The sequence below is a fragment of the Telmatherina bonti genome (assembly GCF_933228915.1).
Source record: "Telmatherina bonti genome assembly, chromosome: 19".
Taxonomy (NCBI): Eukaryota; Metazoa; Chordata; class Actinopteri; order Atheriniformes; family Telmatherinidae; genus Telmatherina; species Telmatherina bonti.
This window is the reverse complement of record NC_136617.1, coordinates 18328361-18344971: the sequence shown is the minus strand read 5'-3', so window position 1 is coordinate 18344971 and position 16611 is coordinate 18328361. Positions and strand designations below refer to the sequence as shown.

General features: G+C 37.8%; 1 protein-coding gene across 1 annotated transcript in view; it reads right to left on the bottom strand.

Annotated features, from left to right (window-relative positions):
• csmd3b (CUB and Sushi multiple domains 3b) overlaps window positions 1–16611 on the bottom strand; it is a gene marked incomplete at both ends in the record, with an annotated part of 385522 nt that overhangs the window by 300970 nt on the left and 67941 nt on the right. Inside the window, one exon of the mRNA XM_079258329.1 lies at window positions 1528–1750. Within this exon, the coding sequence (XP_079114455.1) occupies window positions 1528–1750 (223 nt within the window). The remainder of the gene's footprint in view (window positions 1–1527; window positions 1751–16611) is intronic.

Here is a 16611-nt window from a genome sequence, read left to right as displayed (position 1 = left end):
CCTTAATAAAATTATGTTCACCCAACAAATCATTTTTTTGAGTGTGGGAAATGTGGGGAAAATATGATCTAGTTACTAAATACTTTAAAATAAACATTATTTCAATAAAGTTTTGGTTTTATATAACTATACTTAGGCTGGTGTTATTTTGCTGACACAGTCAGCTCACACAGTCTGTAAAAATTAGACTGTGTGAGTTTTTTTTTTCCTAATTGTGTGAGTTTCTTTTTGTTCTTTTTTTAATCTTTTTGTTCCAACAAAATGTAAAGCCTTCAGCTCATGAATGCAGAAGCAGAAGATGGACGTAAATTGCATCAATGATTGGGTTCTCATTAGTTTAGTAAAGGGCTAAAGGATGGAAAATATAAGACAGCAGGTGTCCAGTTTGGAAAAAGAAGGAAAGAAGAGGAGGAAAAGACACAAGAGAAAGATAAATGTGTACATAATGTCATCATATTGTGTCCCTACATATTCTGCATGCAAGGAAATCTGTTGCCATAGTTGAATGTGAATTTATGTGTTTATTAGCCTATTGCTAACAGTAGCTAAAAGTATCGATATTAGCTATCTTTAGCTGCAGTGAGAGCAGGACATGATCACATCTGGTCCATAACCAGACTATAAAACATATATGTATAAAACATGCAAAACTGAGTCTGGTTCATTGTGCCCAGGCTTACTGTCAGATATTAATAACTACAAATGAAAAGGGTCCAAAATATTCAGAAAGTTAAAAATACTGTCACATCTTGCTATAACATCTTATTGCAACATTACAGAACAGATAATACTTTTAGTTATAGTTCTTTATATGACACTTTATCTATAGGCTTGTAATTAATTAAATGCATTTTTCCAGACCTTAGTTGAGCTTTAGTTTATAATATGAATGCATGCGTGTATAATTTGATTCATTTGTCTCCGAAATGTTTAATTTTTTAATTCTTTGATGTACAAGCGTCCTTGGAATTCCTTCCTTTATTACACCGTTTGGCATTGTGACTAACTATCATCAAAGTAACAAACAAAAAAATTATTTTTTATATGTTTGTGTTTATGAGAATGAATAATTATAGACAAGGCAGATGAATGCTGATAAAATTATAGTGCTCATGTCAGGTTTAGAGTTTGCTACTGCCATGACTATTTAACACCACAAGTGTATAACAAGATTCTTTTGAGAAATGAAAATGGATGCCAACTGATCATACTGAAATGAGAGGGAACTGCAAATATTTCTTGGTTTCCAAAAAGGAAACATAAGGGATACCTCTCAACAATGCATATGTAAGACCAAGCTAAACCCTTGTCAGAGACTGCTCAGTCATTATGAAAAGAAAATGTTGATGTTGTCTACCTCTTTTGGCTCCACATAGACTACAATAAATACAATTCAGATTAAAAAAGGACTAAATTCAAATCTTTTTATGATATATTTTACATATTTAGGTGGAAATATCTGTTTGTGTGACTTGTCAGCATTTAAACAAATAATAACAAAAGGGGGAAAAAACTTATTGGTCCTACCGTGTCCTGAAGTTAGCAGGATGTGGGTGTCCATTGTACAGGGACAGGAAGTCATATTCTTCTTCTATAGCAAATGACAAGAAGACAAGCTGGATTCTACTTCCTTCCTCTCCAACAATGACCCAGGTGCAGTTTGCTCCGTTGGGGTACCCATAGGGAAAGCCAGGCGATTCTATACTGCCATTCCGGCCTTTCAGCGTACCTCCACAAGTGTAGATGAAGCCTGTGAATGTAAAGAAATCTTATTAGCTTGATATCACTCTTATTTTTGCTTGATGGAGAACATTATAGTGTCAGAATGCATTTATCATTGGAAAAAAAAAACAGCAAAGTTTACTTGAAGGAAAGAGAAAGACACTACAGCAATGTAAAGTTAAACTGTAAAAATTGTCTGATACTAAAATCAGTTTTAATAAACTGGGTTGAAATTTGTTAAAAAAAAAAAAAAAAAAGAAAAAGTCATGAAAACTTGAGTTTATTAAGCAACTTAGCTAAGTATTTCGCCATTTAATATTTGTATAAAGGCTCCCTTTTTCAAAGTTTTCCCTTTGTGTTACTTATGTCACAAACATAAAGCCGAAATTACCAGCATCCAGCACAGTGGAAGAAAAAAAAGACCAATGTGTGACTACTGGTGTGTGCAATGTGTTGAAGTCAGTGATTGTAGCATTGCACCAGCAGCTGCAGAATACATTTGCACTATAAACACATGCCAATTAAGTTTTTATTTTGTTTTTCTTCAAGAGAACACCATTTCACTCACGGATTTTCTTCAGAATGAGATTGTCCACTGGACGAATCAGTACTGTCCAATACTTGTGGTCCAACATTCATTATTTCTTTTAGTGGTATGAGCACCAAATTGAAAAAGAAATATGTAAACCATTGGAGGAAGAAGCCAAAGTCAGTACGAGCATTACAAAGTAGGTCAACTTAGTTTTGATACCCTGGTCTTTGAAGTTGGTATATTATTACATATTAATGGATATATATACATAGTGGCTTGGGCAAAAAACTGGTGAGACAACTCTTTGTCAGAACTTCTTACAATGCAGCTTTACATGTCTGGACCTTGTGGTTCTGCCAGCAACATAATCTGTTCATTGCACTCCCTCCCAGCGAGGGCAAGGGGCAGGCTCTGTTTTAGCGCAGTACTGACAGGAGCTGGCACTCTCGTTCAGCATTAGATGCTTGAACCCAGCTCCCCTGACTTACTGGAAACTCTCATGCCATTGGGCATGTCTTCCAGCTGACTGAATAAGGTGAAAAAGATAAGTGTCCACAGTATTCTCCAAGACCATCCCTTCCTGGCTTCTGCAAGATCAAAATCTGCCTACTCCTTTGTATTTACTAATCAATTAGCCTGATAACACATGAAAAGGAAAGGGAATGATAGCTCAGCTTAAACAATGCTTCTGAAGCTATTAACAAGTGGTTTTAAAGGATGTTTATTTATATTCACTGCAGATGTTCAAAAGGAAAATGACAGAAATGGCACATGGAGTGCAAACTGCATAGATGAGACGTTTACTGGTTTCTATAGGGAGTACGAGGATAAATACTTCTAAAACCTAATGAGCTGCAGGCTCTTCATTAAAGCGTTTGCTATGTAATGGCAGGAAGGAGGAGGAGAAAAATCCCACAGAATAAGAAACTGCAGGCAAGAAAGCTGAACTGCTTTTCCTTATTTTTGTTTCCCTTTTTTTCTATCAGACCACTGCAGTGCTTTGCAGTGATTTAAATGGTCATCAATGATTAGCTGTTGTTGCTATGAAGCACCGATTGCAGTATTCCTGAATAAATAAACAGAAAACAGTCTTAAAGATACAACTACCGTAAGCATGTTTTTCAGGCATGGAATTATTTTTTTGAAGGTTTTATGAATGTGGATTAACTAGCTACCACGCACAATTTGGATCTTCCAATGTGATTGCTTTCTCTGGTATTTTTACGAATATATGAGGAAAGAATCCAGTTCAATAGCTGTTTGGATGCCAGCTCCAACTACATGCTGAAAGTATAAAGTGCAAATATAACTGCTTTGGACTTGACAGTTCACATTAAACAATTATTTTCTCCCTTTGATCTATATGATCCATTTTATATGAAACACACCACAGGTCGATGAACACCTTGTATGTGGAAGGGAAGGTGGTCCAGATTTGTTTCCCCTTTTTTATGCTTTATTGATCCCTGATGAGGAAACTTATTTCATGCTTGGCATACCGTAGAGTAGATACATATGAATCTGGTGGGGATTGAGCATCATTCTGCTCAAGGACACTGTATCAGAAAATAAAACAGCATTGGATATAGTTGATCCTATGTTGTCTGGCTGGGGGATGATGTTACAAATTACCTTACACATATGACTTTTTTCCTCATTCATCCATAAAAAGTAGATGTACCTTTCTTTATACATTTTTTAAGCTACAAATTATATTATTGAAACAGCTCAGTTTTAACATGACTGGATTGTGAAGAAAAGGAATAATGAGGAAAGGAATTTAAAAATGTTCAATCGAAGAACTACTGGTTTTGTTGCAGTAGTGATATGCCTTTGTGTACTTGAATATTAAGCATATTTTTTTAATTGATAATTGCTCTTAGTGTATGTTTTAAGTCCTTGAACTTCTGAGCCTTAATTGATCTCCTCTGAGTGCAAAGCTCAAATGAGCATGATCATCCCCCTGCCTTTCATGTTTATGAGCCTCATTATTTACCATGGCAGCTGGGGCCATGGGGACAGCATGGCGATCCCACTGGATGCTTTTCAAACCAATTATCCAATACAGAACCTCAACCAAAAACCTGTGTGTCCATGCATATGCCGGCATGCGTGTGTGTGTTTATCCAGCCCCTGTTTACTCAGACAATTCCACAAACATCACAATGACAGATCTAATGACCAATGGCAGAGTGGGCTGTAATTAAGGACTCGTATGTCTACCCCTTCACAACCAATCTGAGACAAGATATTGAAAAACCGGGACAGACAAGCAGAGCCATATGAATGGACACCAATGTGCACACACATAAACACTTTACAAACACTTTAAAGACAAAAACTGTGCACAGCAGGGCATGAAAACAACCTGCTGGAGTGTCATTTTCGCCCAATTATGGAAGTAAGGTAGAATGTGGTTTCCTAGCAAGAATAAAATGTTATGACTGCTTCAAAAAGCCGTGGTTCAGTGGAGGACCATAAATACTCAAACCAACAAAGAGTAAAAGTGGATGGCTGAAAAATGTGATAGTTTTCAAGCATTTTGATAAATATTCATATTTATTTATTTATTTATTTTTCTGCATCTTTTTAATGATATGAGACCCTTAAAACAAATGAACAAGCCCAGCAGGAAAACACAGTAAAGTCCACAGCAGTTCTGTTTCCACTCAGTTTTCAGGGTGTTTTAAACACATTTACTTCATCAGTTGAAAAGCTGGGTACAGGTTGGAGTGAATAAAAGACAAAACAGGGTCAGCAGGACAGGGATTGAAAGCAGAATAAACAGACAGAAAAGGACAGATTCCCTGCCCATTCATCATTGTGCAAGAAGAAAGGATGATTTAAAAGTCATCACTCAAGAGAGACAGAGGTAAGAGAGAGTCGGAGGGAAAGCTGGAAAAAATATGAAAAAGGGGGGAAAAGCTGAGAAAAAGAAGAGAAAAGGGGAAAAGAAAGGCTAGAAGGAGGAGAGAGACTTCTAATTATGCTGACTACCAGACCGAAACTGACAGCACCTTTTCACATACACACATACACACAGAAAAATGCAAGCACTGGGTCAAAAGGAAGAAGAAGAAGAAAGAAAATAAAAGAATAGGTGCAAATTCACCCATGAAGCTTCTCACAGATAAACAGAAAATATTCAAATATTCACACACAGGCAGATTCTGAAGGACACACACACATAGTCACAACAATATATACTGGTCATTTTAACCTTTCAGTCTTTCCACCATTTGCTGTATGGAAACCAAATCCCAGAGTTGCACTCCAGCTTTTATTTTGCTAATTGACCAAATCTATAGAAACATTCTTGCCTGCAAAATGCCTATTCACATCCAGCTTTTCAGATGAGACACACTAACCTGATCATGGTAAGCACAGAGCAGATCTGATCAACAAATGGGCAGGTCGGAGGAAAAACTGAGTATTTTACCTAGATTTGGTTAAAAACTAGAAAGCATTATAAACACAGAAAGCAGTGATTCAAGAAGAATTCTAAAACTGGGTCACCACTTGCATCCATAACTTCTGGATCACTGCTGACCAACTCATATTAGCCATCTAAAGGCATGTATGTTTCATTCTGAAAAGATTAGGGGTGGGTATTCATTTAGAGCAAGGCCTTTCCCCCTGAAGACTTAAATGGAGATGCTAATTGGCAAACAGTAAAAGATTTGTGGTTGGACCGGGTAGCTCCCAGGTGTGAATATATGCACTGGTACTAATGAGGAACAGGGTTTAGCTGGAAAAGAGCATGCGTGCTTAGCAAAAACCTCCCAGGATAAAAGAAGCTTAAAGACAAAGAAGCAAATCTGCTCCTTGAATTGAGTGGATTTAATGAACCCTTGTCTGCAATATATAAACTTGATGTCTTTCCTCAAAGCACTATCTCATCTTGCATGTCGTAGATAATACAGCAGACGAAAAAATCATGTTTTAAAAACACGGATGAACAAATGGCATTTGCCTTCATCTTCTCAAGATAGGCAAGTACAACTGTACGACTTAAGATTGATAGATTTTCCAAAATCGTTGTGTTGTAGCTTCACTGACATGACAGGACAGAACAGGACGTAATCAGAACACTTTCCCAAGGGGCATTTTGAGTTGTTTACCTATTCAAAAGTGTGGTTCCTGTGTTTTCCATGACATCTAACACATGGAAATTCAAATATATTTCACGATGTGGCTATTTGAATGTCATCACTTTTTAAACTAGCTATTTAAGAAATAAAGCCTAAATTTTTTTTGCTCTGATGGGAATTTCCTCTTAAATACTTTAATGATTTTAAAATTCCTGATAAGCAGATCTTTTTCACAAAAGCAAGATAAAAAATCTTCGTCTACAGGATGTTTACAAAGAATAATTGGTCAAAATAGTGAATGACTAGTTTATTCATAAACGTACCTGCTTATTGTATTTACTTAAGCATCTTTAAAGGAAGCACCTTGTGTTTGATTCCCTTTCTGATGAAGAGGGACAGTTGCCATCTTGGTAAGTTAATTGGCTAGTTAAGTGCTAACATCAAAATCAACGCTGAGCTAAAACTTATTTTCTGTGGGCAATTTATTTTTGGTTTCAGGTGCCTACTTTATTTGATTTTGTAGCACTATTTGATACTTACATTTTATGCCACTGACAAATGAAGTAAAGAACATGTCCAAGTTTTTGTTATTTTTTCTTAAGACAAGTTTCTCTTTTTCCCTATTCTACTTCCAGCTGCAAAATTCAATGTAAGTTGTTAAATGAGCTATAATCCTGTCTCTATTTTAAGATACTACATAACACTTAGGGATAACATGTCAGTGGTTTTGTATGAGCAGCTATATGCTGGTGCAATAAGCTGCAACTTAAATATGATCAGATTAGTTTACGGCCAAAATATTTGGCGACTAGTTGATTTTCAAATAGCCATTTGTGGCAGCTGCAATCTAAAGCACACTGAGGTTTTTTCTGTTTCTTCGTCAAACACGTTCATTTTAATGACAATTTTTCCGAACCCCTTTGTTACATATGCTTTCCTGGCACAAAAGAAGAGAAGACAGTAAAGAAACTAGTTTGTTTTACATCACCTGAAAAAGCCACATATTAAGATCACTATAAGGTTTCTCCACTACAAGGCAAGGCAAGGCAAGTTTATTTGTATAGCACCTTTCATGTACAAGACAATGCAAAGTGCTTTACATGGCACAAAGGGAAAGTGTTTCAATGGCATTCAAATATCTCTGCAGTTGTCAGGAATTAACTGGCTTCCATCTGATTACCATTACTGGGTAACCATTAACCATAAATGTCAGTGTGTACACTAAATTTCAAAGAGGGTCCTACTCCAGGAGCTTCAAGAGTTGACAGAGCTCATGTTTGTAGAAACAGACATTAAAAAGGGCACAAGTTCTACTGCTCTTATATGTCTACAAGGCAGCTAGCAGCACACTGTTCTGTAGGTATGGCTGCGTGGCACTTATATTCATTGTCCAATCAAAAGTGGCCGAACTACGTGAGAAAGTTTTGCCTCGCAAAAATTGTGACCAAACACAATCAGAAGGATGGAGTGCAATCCCTTTTTCCATGGTATCATACTTAAATTCCACCCCCCTGCAAGGCACTGGCAGTTTTTTCTTTTACCAGTTCTGAATATAATAGAGCACCAAAAGCCTGAAGGTAAAAATGCTACTACTGGCATTGAGAATTAATTTCACTTGTTAATTCTGTGCATGTATTAAAATAAATAGAAAAATAAATAAATCATAGTTGAATTATTCTACTGCTGGTTGAACCATTGATGAAAAAATTGCAATAAGATTAAATAATAACAGCAATCTATGCAGTAGACCTTCAAAGGTTTAAAATCAGACTGACCCATAGATGAAAACCATAAGAAATCAGCCATTAAGAAAAAAGAAACAGTGATGCAAATTGTACACAGGAGGTACAACAAAAAGTGCTATCCTTGGACCAAGGTAGATTTGGGAAATGCTGTTGGTATAATCTGGTAATTCATGGTGGTGAAAAATGAGACTATCCAATTAGAGCCCATTTTGCATTCAGAAGGAACCGCTCCCACTAGGTATTAGCAAGAATGAAGTTTTAAAGCACTTCCCTATTGGCTTCACAGAGGTTGAATTGATGCACAGACTGTCCTAACTATCTTGTACATGGCCTCAGCCAGAAAGCTTACAAATGCTGACAGATGCCTCGGGCCTTAAAAGACAGACTTACAGCAAATCATAAATCACAGATATGCTGCGGAAATTCTAATAATCAAGATCAATGCCATAAAAATCTGCAGCTGTCACATGAAAACGAAATCAGTAATCATACATTACAAAATAAGCTTATCCTTTCTGAACAAAGTTACAGGATTTGTCATTTTTGAAAATGGATCTATATGATCAATATTTCCATTTCCACGTGGTGCTGACTGCTAGGTGAAGAAGCAGTTAAATGACCCTATTCTTCATTGGAATGGGACCTGCTGTACCCTCAAGGTTGCTTGCCATCTTTATTTCCAACTTGGGAGGGGAAGCAACGGGAGACATTTGTGTGTGGTATGCACACATCCTGTAATATATTAAGATAATGCTTTTATCCTCAGCAATGCAGTGGCATTACACAACCCTTTCTATGATAAACATATGCTTTAAATTCTTTTCAGTCTCTCTGCCTTGCTCTCTGTGCCTCCCTCTTTCTCTTCGTCTGCCTTTATTTCATCTTGATCCCTCTCTCTCTTCCTGTCTCCATCTCTCCCAGGGCCTCAGTAATACCAGATTCGCTTAAAGGGGTACTCCGTCTCACTGACTCTCATTTATGATTAAAGAACGGCCGTCCCAGAGGACCAAACCGACCAATCAAATCATTGCAAATGGACAAACCATCCACCCAGTATTCTAATCACAACAGCACTGAAGTTCCAGCATGCAATGGGCAGAGTGTATGCACGGTGGCATAGTGGTTAGCACTGTGACCTCACAGCAAGAAGGTAACTGGTTTGACCCTTGGGTGGGGCAAGGTTTCAGCAGTGACCTTTCTGTGTGGAGTTTGCATGCTCCCCCCGTATATGCGTGGGTTCTCTCCAGGTACTCCGGCTTCCTCCCACCGTCCAAAGACATGCATGTTAGGTTAATTGGTTACTGTAAATTGCCCATAGGAGTGCGTGTGTGCGTTAGTGATTGTTTGTCTCTGAGTGGCCCTGTGATGGATGGTGGAGCTGTCCAGGGTGTACCCTGCCTTTTGCCGAAAGACTGATGGAATAGGCTACAGCTTCCTTGTGATCCTTCTTCAGCCTTCTTCTGACTCTGGTTGAGTGAATCTTGGTCATAGCGAGCTGAAACCGGTATGTTTGGAATCAGTGGGATGTATGCTCTAAGTAGAGGTGTTGTTTGTTCGTTTACATGAAGCTGGGTGGACACGAGGGTCCATTATGTTTGTTTACACATTTTTGCTGACTTTGTTTCCTTGGTGCCCTGCGATGGACTGGCGAGTTGTCCAGGGTGTACCCTGCCTTTCGCCCAAAAGACTCCTGGGATAGGCTCCAGCTTCCCTGTGACCCTGAATTGGATTAAGCGGTCAGGAAAATGAATGAATGAATGAATGTTTCCTTGGAGTTTTAATTGTTTATTCTCAAGTCTGTGTTTTTTTGGTGGTTATGGTTTGGTGGTTTTAATTACCAGAAGCGGTTAGGATAATGAATGACAGAATGAATGCATCAATTTAGTTAGTTCGGTCTGGAAAATGTTTTCATTAGTTCATTTCTTTTCAAGTCATTTTGAATTGGAGAAAAAGGAGAGAAAAATTCACCAGGGATGTGGGGATCGGAAATGGACAGAGAAACACAGAAAAAAGGAACTGCTGGATGAATGAAGAGCGGAGTGGCAGAGGTAGTCAGCAAGAGAATGAAAGAGGAAAGAGAGATACCAAAGGCAAAAATGCAATAGAGGGAGACAGCAAGAAAGAGTAAGCATGTTTGAAACGTCCCATTGGTTCCTGCTGTCAGGAACGCTTGTCAGCCAAGAATTAGACTGCTCCATGCTGCCAGTGACTGACAGTTGGCCTGCGGTCTAGACTATACCCTGGAGTGGTTGAGGCTAAATAAGGGAAATGCCTAGAGAGAGACAGAGGGAGCACACCGGGCTGAAAATCAATTTATAGCACTGTCAGTCAGAGGCAGGAGGGGACGATGGGATGGAGATAAGGAGTGAGAGATGGAGAACAAAGAGTGAGACAGTAGGACAAACATGAAAGGAAAAGACAAAGACAAGATTTTTTTAAAACAGTAAACAAATGGGACTGATTGAGAAAAAGAGACCAGAAGCGATTCCTGTTGCGTTGAGGGAAAAAGAATGAGGAGGGATGCAGGGAAGAACACGATAACTACGCTACAACCTATCCATGAAGTCACTGAAGGTGGTGGAGCCTCTTCATGTAGGAAACCATTTCTAAATATAAAATCTTCTAAAAAAAATCCACTAGAAAGTAAAAAGCACAAGGAAACGTCACTACTTCAAATAATGAAGATCAACCTAACATTGTCCTCTGCCCATAAGTAACTCCTCATTTTTATAATCTTAAGGATTTTTTTGTATAAGTGCTGCAAAAATTACAGGATTCTGTGTGGACTTAATCAAGCAAGCGGTCTTGTGTTAAATGAGAACATATCTAAATGAGCCGTTGTGTAAACACAGCAGGTAATTCTCCTGAGAAATCATAGTGAGAGTGCCCAGAACTGCCTCATGAGTTGTTTTTTTTTTTTTTTTTCTGTTCAACTGTAAGATGCTTTACACTTTCTCTTTCATATTGTAAATACTTTCAGGTGTGTCCAATGTCAAAACAAACAGATTCTGTAAGTAGGGAGCTTTGTCTTTGTCACAACACAGCAATTATCAAAGCATTATTTTTGTTCCAATTCCCATCTCCGCTGAGCTCCACTTAGGTGTCACTCTGGAGTTTTTTCCACATGTGAGAACACACATACAGAGAAAGTCTTATGTGCTACTCTATGTGGGAATGGATCTAATTCTCTAAGCTCTCAGATGAAAAGAGTCTGTTTAAGTTTAAATATTCATATAGTGTCAGTAACAATTTTTACTCACTGTTAAATTTCTTAAGGAATTACCTGTTCTAAGGATCTAATATTGTATTTAGAATCCTTGCTTTCAATGAATAAATCTGTTTGTAGGATTTATTTTTTAGAAGCATTTCTAAATTTATTTCAGTGGCTTTAGATGTTGGGTTATTTAAATAAATGCAAATGCAAATTGTCTTAAAACACAAACAGAGATGTTAGCGTGTAATAAAAGCATCCAACAAAGATTTTAAAGTCTTCCCACTAGAGCAGCATCAACCAAAACACAGGTGAACATTAAATCACATCAGACAATGCCATCAAACTCCACTACTGTAAAACTATGAACATTCTACAAGTAAATTTGAGGCTAAGCAAAGAAAACAGAACAACAGCTCTGTAGGGGAGCTGTTCACACAGGCAGGTGTGTTTGAATTTTGTGGACGTGGACCTTCACAAAAACACAAATTGTTCAATATTATAAGAGCCTGTTATAAGAGCAGTTTTGAAAGCAAATCTGCTGTATCTGTTGATTCTTTGACTCTGATAACTACTCATATGTAACTTTACACTCGCCAGAGCTGTTTGAAACAACAGGAAGTAGCAGGACAATGAAGGAAATTGAATCAGTATACTGACTAGTCACTATGTTGCTAAAATGCTCTTTCTGTCCTGCTTCCTAGCCTGTTTGAAGATGACAAAGTCTGCTGTCCCACGAGTCTTCTGCTGCCAGAGTGAGAATTATTGGGTGTGATGTGAGTTCAGTGAAAGCTCAGCTGTTGGGTGTAGTGTTAGGGCAATGCTAAGGATGATCACTAGAGAGAGGAGGAAGAGCAAACTGTGGTTGCTGAGATTAACCGCTGAGCTTTGCAGTGGAGTTATGAGTTTAGGGGGGCACATTGACACCAGCCTCTGATTCGAATCCTAGTTTGTGTGCTTGTAAAGTCCGCTTCATTCAGGAAAGTGTGAATGAGTGAAAGGAATTCTGATTCTGATCAAAAAAGTAAATTCTATTCCCCTCGTGGGTGCATTCACATCCGCATAGCCCACTAGACATAGCTCAGTTGGAGACTTGGTTCATTTGTGGGGTGCAACATCATTTCTGACCAAGATTGCATTCATGTTGCACTTCTGAAACATTTTGGACCTTTTAGAAAACATGTTTCACTCTCCACCTGAGGCAAAAAGACATGGAGCTGCATCAGATCCTGTCTTGGTTGATCAGATTTCTAAAGTAACTTTGACCAAATTCTTACACATTATCCTCGGGAGCTACATCTCCCATTCAGTGCCGTCTTTCATCTCACACAAAATAATTGTGTTTACCCACAGTGCCGTGCGCTGAACCCACAAAGCCCTTTGTTTTGTAGTCCACTTCCTGCATTTGGTCCACTTGAAACGGACCGAAAACAGACTTTGTAGGCAGACCAGGTCCACCTTTTGGATCAAAATCAGAAATTACCAGTACCCTAAAAAAGAAAAAGTGGACTTTCCAAGCAAATGGACTAGGATTTGAATCAAAAAAGCTAAATAGGGGCCTTGATGTGCTTTAAGTCAACTAAATGCAGGAAGCAGGTGAAAAAGCAAAGGGCATTGTGGGTGAACACAGCCAAAGCATCTGCACAAAGGAGATGATGGGCAGCTCTGACCAAGAGAAGAGGCTCGCGGTCAGACATGAAAGAACACAGTAAAATATCCGAGAGACACATGATCAGCCCAAGACAGCTAAGATTTGATGCAGCTCCTTGGTTTGCTTCTATCTGGAGGAAACAGAAGCTGTCCTGCATTTATCAAAAGAGGAAGAAAATTCAAGTTTATTGATTTGTTGCATTTGTTTTTTCTTCTTATTCAGTAATGAGAGGTCAAGGAGAAAGCGTTAACCATCAAATGAACCCGTATCTGACAGAATCTAGTGGGCTATCATCGTGTGAATGCAAGTAAACGTGATGCACCATGGTAACCTATTCACATTCATGCTGTGAGTAGCCTAACCCGTTTGTTCTAAAATCTAAAATGGTTGGATCACCTCCTCTGTAACTGTAAAGCCAACCATTTGGAACAACTGTTATGCAAAAGATAAAAACAAATACTGACTAACAGCCTAATACTGTGTGCAGCCTAAGTTACATCAGGGAAAAACAATCCTTTATGTCTAACAAAGACTGGACATGTGAGCTTTCTGTAGAGTCCAAATGTATTCAAATTAAATGGAAACCATCAGTATTCCACACTGCTGGTGACTTGTAGAAACACAGATTTACTGAGGCCATTTAAAATTCTGAAGGGCTTTTACGCCCTTCTATAAAATTATGTGGCGGTACTATAAATAATCCCACACCATCTCACTTCATTGTTAAATCCACCTTAATGCTGTTTTACCTTAATGCATTTTCATTTTAAATCTCATTAGCTTTGGAAAAGACAAACACACATCTTCACATCTTTTATTTGTGCTCTTTCAAACATTAGATGAAGTATTTTTCTGACATGTTTCTAATATAAAAAAAAATAAATAAAAAAAAAACCTGATCAAATCTGCATGACATGAGGATTGTTTTGTGTTGGGGGTTTTTTTCAGTGATTTGTGACAAAGGAACTGTGGTTATCCTGTGACTTTTTTCTCACTAAAAATGTTTTGCATGTTTCACCATATCACTCGGTTCAAATATTCTCCAGTCCTTCAGGTAGATTTATTGCACTAAATCATAATGATTTCTATTAATTCATTACCTTTTTTTTTTATTTTATTAGTGATGTCTTCACATGTATAGCTAGTGTTACTGTTGTCTTTACCTTGTGCTGATGGCAACATTGTGTGTCAAGACTAATTCTTCAAATGAATTCTTCAAATCTTTTCATGTCTTCACTCTTTCTTTCCAAAATTATGTGCAGAAAAACTAGATACAAGATACTCAATGATACAAAATACTGTGTGTTTATCCAATGATATCAGTGTCTTTTGCTTCCCATATGTGTGTTTCAGTTGGAGAAACCCTGTAGCTCTGCTTTAACTACTTAACCAAAGGTTGAGCCTGATTTTTTCCCCTTTCTTTTAAAGAATAAAACTAAAAACACAGGTTAACATGAGTTCTGCATACTTTTTTTTTTTGTGTGTGTGTGTGTGTAAAGACAAGACTCAGTTAAAAACTAACTTAACAGACTTTTGTCTAGCACCTGGCATCACTTTTAAATGCAAATGGTTCACATTTTCTGTCTTTTTTTTTTTTTTTTTTTTTTTTTATATAGGTCCAAGTTGCTGGTTATCCTACTGCAGAGATGATGGGACCAGCTGCATTATTTTACAGACAACCTGTAAATGTCTTTAAGACCTGTTTGTTAGTTCTTCGGTTTCATTACCTAGGTCTTCAGTTATTTGAATTGTTCATATCCTTGCAGCAAACAGTAAGTTAAAACATTATACCTTGGTTTTTTTTTTTTGTTTTTTGTTTTTTTCAAAACACAAATTAGCTTTAATAATTTGTGGCACAAGATGGGAGTGGAGGGGTATGAAGTGAGGGAAAACAGCAATGGAAATAATAACACGGACTAATAAATTAAATAAGATCTGCTGTCTATGAAAACTGGGACAGTAGCAGCAGGCAAAGAATGCTAAGCAGTGGGTTTCTTTGGTAAATACGGTCTTGTGTGTGTATTTGAGATAAGGGCAATGAAGAACTAAAAAAAAAAAAAAAAAAAAACTTATAGCAAATCTAAATTGTGAAGCTTAATCATTTTGACAAGAAGAGATGATTTTTTATAAAGTAGCAGAAGAAATAAGCAATAAAAGTGTTATTGTTGTATGTAGAGCACTTACTATTGATTACATCCATCAGCTCATCATCCTCGGTGCATCTAATGAGACATCCTCCATGCATATATTGACACGGAGGCATAAAGAAAATACAGTGCATGTGTAAAAACCTTCACTGATTGGCAGTTAAAAAGCAGCATAAAGGATTAATAAGACCAGAAGAAATGGGGAGGCAGCTGCTGTCTTAGAGGGTTACTATTGACTTGTGTCTGCTGAGTGGCATCATCCCCAATGTGACTAATGAGTTCCAACACAAACACACACTCAGTGCAATAAAGCCCCTTTTCCCGTGCCTCCTTTTCACACAGGTAAGTTGCTATAAACCTGTTGCCTTAGAAACATGGACTTTAATCTACCCAACTGTTTTAGCTGACACTAATCTTCTCCGTGTCTCCTTACTTCTGCTTTCACTGATTCTTTTTTTAAGCGCTATCACTACCTCTTGCCTTCTCTATTGTTTGTCCTTTCTTCCTATTCTTTCAGTATTTCCCTTTTTTAGTTCAGAAAGTTTACGTAATGCACAATCTTATGGTCCTTCTTTGAGTTGTGTCCTCTGCAAAAAAACACTTGAACAGCACCACCATTGTCCCTGCATCATCTCCCCATCTGGGTAGTTGCATACAGTCTCCAAATTAGATCTCTGAGAGTGAAATTATGGGATTCATGGCAGATGTAATTTCTACATACCATACAACAAGTGCATTCAGACAGCTTGTGAGAATGTGGCACACATGGCATGCTTGCAATTTCTCTCTGCTCCACTCATTTATTCAGCAAATGATACAAACTGATTTTAACATTATTGTTTCCTGCTACATGTTTGGATAAATGTGTATTTATCATATTTTATTCACTGATGAAATCGTAGCAGGAGGTGAACTATGCCTGAGAGCATGATTAAGTTCATTATGTTTACTCTCACTTTTAGATATGCAGAATTTATTTTTTATTTTTTTTTAAATCTGATCAAATGGTTTTCGAAAGGGGATGGTTTTTACTTTTTTCTTTTACCCGTCACTTCAGTATTCCACAGAAATGTCATCAGACGTCTGTCGTGACATCTCCTCAGCTAGTGGTGGATTCCTGGAGCTGTGACCAACCTGGCAATAGGACCAATTTGCCTGGTGGGCCACGCTTCCTGCCACCCGCTGATCTTTGCAGGAGAAAGTTATATGTGTGAGACAGCATGAATGCTCCCTCATCACTGTTGATCGTGTCCTTTGGTCGTACTTTTTTTTTTGTATGCTCTGAACTGATAAGGCTGCTTTTCGGTTAGAATTTAGATCTTGTTGCAGCAACATGAACAAGAACATCATCACCATACTATACATCTGAGGAATCGGTGAACATTTCCAGAGGACTATAAAAAACACAAAATTATGCAGTAGTACACAATACACAAAGCTTCAGCAGCTTCTGGTACATCCAAAAGATAAGATTCACATGGACCAAAAATGCAACAAAATATATGAAATGCC